The 9601-nt window shown below is 40.6% G+C and overlaps 1 protein-coding gene across 1 annotated transcript; it reads right to left on the minus strand.

Moving 5' to 3' along the window:
• Nucleotides 1-1072: 1072 nt before the first annotated feature.
• Nucleotides 1073-8986, minus strand: crybb1l2 (crystallin, beta B1, like 2). Its single transcript, XM_055041297.1, has 6 exons — nt 8949-8986; nt 7602-7693; nt 7155-7273; nt 4830-4962; nt 4596-4738; nt 1073-1776 (listed from the first exon to the last, which is right to left on the minus strand). Exons 2-6 carry the CDS (start codon nt 7689-7691, stop codon nt 1605-1607), a joined length of 657 nt encoding a protein of 218 aa, XP_054897272.1. The 5' UTR covers nt 7692-7693; nt 8949-8986; the 3' UTR covers nt 1073-1604.
• Between the last annotated feature and the right edge of the window lie 615 nt (nt 8987-9601).

Raw genomic sequence — 9601 nt, forward strand, 5'->3', positions numbered from 1 at the left:
TGAAAGCTGAAGATTGTTTTTTTTTGTTGTTGTTGTTTTTTGTTTTCTGAATCCGGATTTGACTTTTCAGAGGTCAACAGATAATTCATTTGATTTCAAAGTAGTTGCTTGCCCTCTGACCTGCACTGTCAACAGTGGGGTCTTACATAGACAGGTGTGTGGATTTGAAAAACATGCCTAATCCACTGAAATCACCACAGGTGGACTCCATTTAAGCTGTTGAGACATCTTAAGGAGGTTCATTGTAAACAGTTCAATGGAACCTTTTCCATGAAGTTCTGAACTCCATACATGCAAATACTCATTCAAATCGAATGACTTCAGCTTTTACCTGCTGCTATGAACATATTGTGGACTTTAAGCAAAATATGTCCTGTTCTGCTCAGCAACTTCCTAATCTGAACTATAGTGAGAGCAAACTTGAGGTGCAAACCGAAGCAATGAACAAAAGGATGCTTTGAAGCTCTGTGGAGATAATAATTGTCATTTTTGTTCAACAAAAGGCCATGATTTTATATAGCAACCAGCATCACTTGATTAAACATGGTCAGAAACAGAAATAACATGCAGTAAAATTTATTCATGAAAATCCATTGCTGAGGAAAGAAAACCACTTGATCACGTTTAGTCATCGAAACATCATAGTAAAATCAGTTAAAAACACTTATTAAGCTTCTGATACTAAAATGCTTTTTGAAGTCAATTAAACAATAAACACAATTGTGATTTAATCCGGTTGTTTTGTGACATTTTCACACCATCACAAAGACCAAGGACTACGGAGAAGTTATGGAGACGTTTAAGGTGGATATGCATTATAAATACCAGAATCTCTGCAGTGCTGTTCCTTTAAAAAAGGGAAATAGTACAAGAAGAAGAACTTTAAACTCAGCGGCAGACAAGAGATTGATAACTCTTGCATGAGACTCTGTCAACCAGGGGAAAAAATTACATAAATGCATGATGGGGGGGATATTGCAAGCTGGTTGACTTATTCCTAGGTGTCCATCATCGTTTCCTTGAGTTAAAATATATCTCTAGCACATTGGCTAAGTAAGACAAATCAAAAGAATTAGGAGGAGAGTAACTTTATTGGAGTTGGGGCTGATGCAGCAGCAGGATGGGACCAGTGAATTTTCAGAGTTTTTCCATATTTATTCACTTGATCTTCCTTTGTCCGTCACACAAACATGAAACAAATCCAAACTCCTGCCCTCCCTTACTCTGATAGGTTGGGTGAGGGCTGACGTGGGTGAAATGTGGAACATGAAGGGGGAGGAAGAGGGATGTGGGGAAGGCAGGGCATGACAGAGACCAGCAGAGAGGCTGAGAAAAATAAAGAGTTTCTCTAACCAGATATGGTCCCAGTGGTTCTTGCAATTATCTCCTCTACAACTTCCTGTAACTCTCCACTGTTTTCCAAATTGCAACTATAAATAACTCGCTACCGTATTCCCTCTACTCTGCACATTGAACCACCGAGAGATTAAGGGATGAAGGAAACATCAACACTCTTTCCTCCTCTCCTTCGTTGCCCTCCCGCTTTCGCTCCTCCAGACTTCCACCTCTCCCCCACTTCTTCTTTTCCTCACCCTCACCGAGCTTCACTTAGAGGACGTGGTGTAGCAGCCGTGCGGGTGCCACTGCATGTCGCGGATGCGTCTGATGGACTGCATCTGAGGGCAGGGTGCGCCAAATTCATTGAAATGCTTGTAGTCGCCCTTCTCCAGGAGGTACTGGCAGCCCCGGTACCCGGGGAACTGGTACCCCACCCAGCTGGGGAGGGAAAGAGGAAGCATGGCGTGAACGGCTCCAAAGTTGCAATGAAAATGATTCATTCATTTTGCTTACAAATAAAGGCAAACAGAAGGGGGAAAGATAAGTGAGAGATAAGTGAGAAATGTACATAAAATCTGTTCAGAGACACATGCAGAGAAATCATAGTGGGTAAACAATCTCTCAGATGCAAAAACAAAAACACATTGATCTATTTTGTTATGCCGACAGGCTTTCAGACACAGCCGGGTCTGCTACCCAGCTGTTTGTGTCCACTGGTTCACAGCACTGAGAACAAAGTAGTCACAGCAGAGAAGGAGCTTTGTTTGAAACCACACCTCTGCAAACACATCCAGGGACGCAGAGCTGCTGACGTCCACGACACCCTCAGCAAGCTGCTGATGAAAAAGTCTCTATTCCAGATCGCTCTCCTTTTCTTTCTCTCTCTCTCTCAGACAGCTCAGAGAGTTGGTGATTAGAAAGCTGTTTCTGCCTGTATGAGAATGACGTCATGGATGTGAAAACCGTCTGACACACGCAACGGCACGCAGGCGCTGACTTTTTTTTGACGCAGTAGTTTGAGAATCAGAGTGCAATGTTTTTTTGGCAGCCCTGCTGAAATATGTATGATCTGCCGACTGGAAGATGCAAATGCGGAAAAAGTCTGTGCGGTAGTTGGGCTGCAGCCTCAGTCAGGCATACAAAACACTGCAAAGCACTGCTTATGTGTACTTGTTAGATAAGTTCAATAAGATCTCGAGCCACAAAGGTGGGACTTGTGCAATTTCCACCTTGTGCTGTGAATATCAAATTCACAACAGAGGATGCAGTGACGTAAAAAGAGGAACGTGATATCAACGCCGTTGTATCCTGGTGATATAAATAACAGATTTAGACATTTTTCATGACACCTCAGAGTTAGAAGCAAATTCAGCTTGTAGATGTTATTTGTAGAAGTGACATCTATTAAACTCTCCCTCAAGAGGGAGTCCTGTATGAAAAAAGAACGTTTTGTAATTTGTGGCTCTGGGTCAACATGTGGTTCTGTGGGACTCGGAATAGCAATGGCCAACAATGCAAAAATGTTTACATAGAAAAGGCTAATTTTAACAAATATTCTTTCTCTTGTTTTTTTTATTTTCAGTACAAGAAATAAGTTAGTAAGTTGTATGTTAACAGACACTTTCCAAAAACTGTAGAATATTCTAACCAAGAAATTTATTAACTTTCTCTTTTCAGTTCACTTATCCTTTGGTGGATCCTCTAGTTGTTGCATCTGCTGTGTAGAAATGTGGCAAATTCACACTTAAGCATCAAGTAGAGATTTATGTGAGATGATCCAAGCATTGTCAAAGAGATACCAGGTATGTAGAGGAATCCTGGCAGATTTGTTATTGTTAATTCATCACCAAAACTTTAACAAGCGCGACAGAGCGGCTCTTCGCTGTGGCGCTTCTGGTGGTGAAGAAAAGACAGTCCTCCACAAAATTATTGCTGTTTTCTCCTCTGTTTTTATATGAGCAATATGAGTCCCTTCCCAGTAATACAGCAGTTACATGAGTGTGAAGGAAATTGGTTGTTCACTGTAGCAGGATAAAGGTACTGAAATTGGTGTCTAATTTGAACTCTCATACTCACTGCTAAGCTAAAGGGTTAATTTGGTTTTTTCCAGTAATATGGACTAAATTTGATTATCTCTGCCTGTAAATCTGAAATATTAAATAAGTGAATCTGTGAGACCTGAATTTGATTAATCTACACTGAACAGAGATTCTTAGTTTTGGACTTACAAACCATAAATGTAAGCATTTACGGAAGACAAAATGAGACATTTTCATAATTTATAGGCCCTTTTGATTACTAACATTGAACCATAAAAAGCGCTACATATGGAGAAGATAAATCAGGACCGAGATATTCTACGCTGATTAAAAATTTTGTTTGTTTGCAACTGAAGATGATGCAGGAATCCCCACTGGATCAACATTTATCCATAAAGTGGTGAAAAACTACTGAGGATATAAACTGAGACAAATTATTACACAAAAAAACATCCATAAGTTTGACTAGTTCTCTTAATCTGAAACAATCATCTATGTGCAGCATTGTTTAGTGGAGCTGATGAGCAGCAACTAAGCACCCAGAATGCAATGCTGTTTAACATTGGTGATCATTCCCCAATCAGGAATTATACTGACTAGCATTGTTAGCTGTACCAATTACTTGTTTCTGTGAATATTCCTTGGGAAAGGCAAAAATCTGTCAACTTTTCCAAATCCAGCATGACAGAAAGATTGCAGGAAAAGAACAGCTTTGGTCTCCAACCTTCCTGGAATCAATGTAAATAATTGTGGCCAGAATTACAGCATCCAAAATTACGGCAAACATCACCTTTTTAGTTGCGATAAATGGAAACTAAAAGTAGAAAAGTTAAGAGACCAGGTCATGTCGAGCTCTTTGATATAGCAGCCTGGAAGAAAAGCTGCCATGATTCTGTGGAAAACACAGTTTCCTTATAAATAGCTTTTTACAGCTTTTGCTCTTCTTCTTCTTCTTCTGTAAACACTGTACTCCTAAAGGTTACTGCTGTGACTTCTTCCCACAGTCATTGTGCCCACATCTCAGAGTGTTGTGGTCAATGAGATCTGATGTTTTTAACATGCCATAAATAGGCTTAATACTCTTTGATAAATTCACCAAAAAAACTTGCTTGTTAAACCTGAGGTAAAAATCAAGCTGGTAGATCTTTTTATGTTTGAACCGTTGATGGTTGAATGCATTTTCAAGCATTTTCACAAAGGTAAAAGAACGATGCTCACGTCCCACAGCTGACCAAGATGCTGCCCACTCTGTCGGTGAAACCGTAGGCAGGCAGGCTGGGAACATCATCATCCATGATCTCCATCTTACGACCTTTGTATTCTCCGACCTCATATAAACAGATCTTGTGCTTCTCAGGATCCTGTTGGATGAGCAAAACAAAAAAAAGAAATAAAGAGGAAAAATTGAAGAGAGCAAGCTTTATTCACAAGCGACAGCATAGCAGAGCTCACCATGCGCACAGGCCTGAAGGACAGAAGGTAATCGTTCTTCTGGCAGTTGCTCCATGAATCCCAGCGGGGATACTCGCCCTTTTCCAGGATGAACATTTCACCACAGAAGTTCATCTGTTCAAAGCCCACAAATCTGAGGAGGAATGAAATAAAATGCACTCAGACGAAAGATGTGCATTGAATCTCTGATTATGGAAGCCTTTTAGTTATTAAACTCAGAGAGCAGCATTGATTACCCTTTGATCTCCCTCTTCTGCTTGTCGACTCCTTCTCAAACTGATTGTTGACTTACAGTTAGGGCCAGAAATATTTGGACAGTGACACAGGTTTTGTTATTTTAGCTGTTGACAAAAATATGTTCAGAAATACAATTTATATATAGTATGGGCTGAAAGTGCACACTCCCAGCTGCAATATGAGAGTTTCCACATCCAAATCGGAGAAAGGATTTAGGAATCATAGCTCTGTAATGCATAGCCTCCTCTTTTTCAAGGGACCAAAAGTAATTGGACAATGGACTCCAAAGGCTGCAAGTAACTCAAAAGGCCTTTCCCTCGTTAACCTGTAATCAAGTAAGTAGTTAAAAGGTCTGGGGTTGTTTCCAGGTGTGTGGTTTTGCATTTGGAAGCTGTTGCTGTGACCAGACAACATGCGGTCAAAGGAGCTCTCAATTGAGGTGAAGCAGAACATCCTGAGACTGAAAAAAAATAAAAAAAATCCATCAGAGAGATAGCAGACATGCTTGGAGTAGCAAAATCAACAGTCTGGTACATTCTGAGGAAAAAGGAATTGACTGGTGAGCTTGGGAACTCAAAAAGGCCTGGGTGTCCACGGAAGACAACAGTGGTGGATGATCGCCGCACACTTTCTTTGGTGAAGAAGAACCCGTTCACAACATCAACTGAGGTCCAGAACACTCTCAGAGAAGTAGGTGTATCTGTCTCTAAGTCAACAGTAAAGAGAAGACTCCATGAAAGCAAATACAAAGGGTTCACATGTAGATACAAACCATTCATCAATTCCAAAAGTAGACAGACCAGAGTTAAATTTGCCCAAAAACACCTCAAGAAGCCAGCCCAGTTCTGGAAAAGTATTCTATGGACAGATGAGACAAAGATCAACCTGTACCAGAATGATGGGAAGAAAAAAGTTTGGAGAAGAAAGGGAACGGCACATGATCCAAGGCACACCACATCCTCTGTAAAACATGGTGGAGGCAACGTGATGGCATGGGCCTGCATGGCTTTCAATGGCACTGGGTCACTTGTGTTTATTGATGACATAACAGCAGACAAGAGTAGCCGATGAATTCTGAAGTGTACCGGGATATACTGTCAGCCCAGATTCAGCCAAATGCTGCAAAGTTGATCGCGCTTCACAGTACAGATGGATAATGACCCCAAGCATACAGCCAAAGCTACCCAGGAGTTCATGAGAGCAAAAAGGTGGAATATTCTGCAATGGCCAAGTCAATCACCAGATCTTAACCCAATTGAGCATGCATTTCACTTGCTCAAATCCAGACTTCAGACGGAAAGACCCACTACCAAGAAAGACCTGAAGGCTGCGGCTGTAAAGGCCTGGCAAAGCATTAAGAAGGAGGAAACCCAGCGTTTGGTGATGTCCATGGGTTCCAGACTTAAGGCAGTGATTGCCTCCAAAGGATTCGCAACAAAATATTGAGAAAAAACTTTTTTGTTTGGGTTATGTTTATATGTCCAATTACTTTTGAGCTCCTAAAATGTGGAGTGTTTGTAAACAAATGTGTACAATTTCTACATTTTCTATCACATATTTTTGTTCAACCCTTTAAATTAAACGTTACAATCTGCACTTGAATTCTGTTGTAGCGGTTTCATTTCAAATTCAATACGGTGGCATGCTGAGCCCAACTCACAAAAATTGTGTTACTGTCCAAATATTTCTGGCCCTAACTGTATTCTGGCCTGAGCTGCTTCTTTGGGGATTTAGTGGAAAAACGAATTGTGCAATGATGCTCTTTATTCTGCTGTTGTCTGTTTTTGTGCTTTTGGTTTTCATTCTGCTCACACTGCAACTGGAGTTTCTTGGTTAGCGTTTAAGCAGAGGAAAGTTGCTGGCCAGCTCTGGTTTAAGTCAGATGTTATGTGGAAAACTAAAGCTCACTCTCCTGCTGCACTCTGTGCAAATCGCCGTGGATAAAAGCCTCCCCTGACTGCCTAAAAGAGCAAAAGTGGCCCATAATGGAGAGGCACATCAGTGAAATCACCTGCTGTTTGCCCAGAGAAGTGGGGTTTCTGTGTGCCGTGCTTAAACTTGTGGGCGTGCGGAAGTCGCGGTACTTACGGCCCACAGCAGACGCGCAGGGAGCGCACCCTGTCCATTCCCATGTCACACACGTTGACGCACTCGGCGGTGATCTCAATGCAGCGGCCCTGGAAGTTCTCCTGGTCGTATACGCACATCTGATAAACACAGAGCGAGGACAAAGAAACTGGTTCATCTGAGGTGGAGAAAACTTTCCCAGTAATGGGTGTAGGGTAGAGATCGTTACGAAGAGCCCATGTTGCTCTGGAAAGCACTAGCTGGCCTCCTGGAATGTCTTTCCGCCATTTGTAGCATTCGACCACCTACTCAAGGAGCTTTAAAAGCCAGGAGGAGGCAGCAGCAGGTGAGAGCTCAGGGGGTAAACTGTTAGGTCAGCCGCTTCACACCACTTAACAAAGACAGCATGGCAGAGGAGCTGGAAATGTTTGAAAATCTGCTGTAGATGTGTGAATGTGGTCTCTGTACCTTGTAGGACATCATGCCCATCTCAGACGTCTTGCTCTGAGCTGCCTTCCCATCCGGCTGGGTCTTGGGTTTCTCTCCTCCAGCAGACATGACTTAAAAACCAGAAGAAGAAGCGATTTGTGATCAAGGTATAGTTTAGACAAAACACTCTGAAAAATCATTTTGAAGTCTCACATCCCAGAGATTTGTAGAAACAAAGTAAACTGGTTGATTTTTCTACAGCGTTCTAATATAATCCTCTAAAAACACAATAAACATTTCATCTGAAATTGACAAAAGTCCAAAACTTTTGTTTTTGAAAAAGAAAAGCAATTAAATATATATTCATATTTGGTAGTAGGGGCCAAATTTTCTGGTTTTATTCCTTAAAATCTAAATATATTTCCTGATGTAGAGAAATTTGAAACGGCACAGATTTTGTTCAGAACAAACAATAAGTTAAACTTTTGCTTTCTGCAAGGAAGATTACAATTTAAGAGCCTTTCATCACATAGATATAATTTACAATGCACTAAATATGTCTGCCACTTGCTTTTTCTTGATAAATCAGATTTTGTCATTAATATTGCTTAAGAATATGACTGTTAACTTATAGTCAAGGGGTAAGATTTAATGAGAACAAGCTTCTTCCTGCTCCTGTTCAGATATGTAAATTGAATCAAAATGTACTTTTTCATTTTGCTTTGTTTAATTTTATTTTTTAATATAGTTTTCTCCCTTTTTTCTCTCGATGTTTTTTTCATATGTAATTTCTCAGGGTTGTTGCTGTTATCCTGTCTGGTACATTTTAAAATCCCTTTTTTCTCTCTCTGTTTTTGACTGGAGTCAGAAAAGCTTGGTCACCTGAGACGAGACCACAGAGTCCCACTCTAGCAAACATTTAACTTGCACAGCAGAACAAAAGCAACGCAAAGTTTGAGCTGTTTTTCCACAGATGGTGCAAAAAGATCCATCAATCTGGTCAAACCTTGCCACACTTGTTCAACACTTGTTGGAGCTCAAAACAATCAGTGTCTTTTATCCGCCGTCAAACAATTGAACAAGCACAAAAGCCAAAATGAGTCCAGAAAATCACTCTAATTAATTCAGTTTAGCAGTATGGATCCGTTCACTCGCTACTGAAAACGCTTTCTTCTCACCGTGTGCCAGCACAAAATTTGATTTTAAAACCTGCCATATTCTTTATGAGCAAGCCATGATGTTTTTTTTCATTAACTATGCTGGATTTTTTCATTCTAAGACATTAATTGATATTATTTTACAATTCTGACTCCCATGACCATAAATATCTGGACTCTATCTCCCTCCTTTCTTCTCCTTTCTGCGGTTTGTTGATCACTGTCTTACCTGTGGCAGTGTGTGAGTAAAGGAGTGGACTGGTGGTCAGTGTGGGAGTACAGGGGGCCCACTGTAGCTTTTATATGCTGGCGCCTGGAGTGAGGGGATTATGCAAATAGAGAAAAACTCGCTGAGCTCACAGCCCCCACAGAATAGAAATACCCCATCATCAAACGCAGAGAGAGACACGGGATACCAGCTGATATAAAAGAAAACTACAAGGAAGACACATGACCTCAAAGCTTTATGTTAGATCAAGAGGACTTAATCAGAGGCAAATTATCCAGTTAAAGACATCGCTGTTGAACTTACAAGTAAACTGGCTGAAAACACCAGCAGTGGGCCCAAATTACTTCAGTAAAAACTATTAATAATATTGAAAATAAATAAATGAAGCCTAATGTCAAGTTATTTAGAATTACACTAGTGCAAAAGTGCAAAGGTTTTTTTTTTTTGTTTTTTGGGCGGGGTTTGTCGAAATGATTAATTTTCACTTCCTTGCAAAGTCGAGACACAAACTGCAACCAATTGGCATCAAAAATCATTAGGCGTTGTGTTTTTTATAAAGTAGAGATGCTGTTAAAGGTGTGTTTAGCAATTAATAAGGACAGAAATAGGAAAAATATGACATAACTAGAAACTAATATCTACTTGATGTCAGC

The sequence above is a fragment of the Poeciliopsis prolifica genome, unplaced genomic scaffold (assembly GCF_027474105.1).
Source record: "Poeciliopsis prolifica strain line A6 unplaced genomic scaffold, Auburn_PproV2 SCAFFOLD016, whole genome shotgun sequence".
In the NCBI taxonomy this organism is placed as follows: Eukaryota; Metazoa; Chordata; class Actinopteri; order Cyprinodontiformes; family Poeciliidae; genus Poeciliopsis; species Poeciliopsis prolifica.

Bases quoted from the DNA above. Each gene is read 5' to 3' on its own strand.
- crybb1l2 (XM_055041297.1), bottom strand. From the start codon at position 7,691: ATGTCTGCTGGAGGAGAGAAACCCAAGACCCAGCCGGATGGGAAGGCA. The intron at 4,963-7,154 runs GTAAGTACCGCG...ATTCCTCCTCAG, and splicing joins CTGCGCGTCTGCTGTGGGCC to ATTTGTGGGCTTTGAACAGA. The intron at 4,739-4,829 runs GTGAGCTCTGCT...CTCATCCAACAG, and splicing joins CCTTCAGGCCTGTGCGCATG to GATCCTGAGAAGCACAAGAT.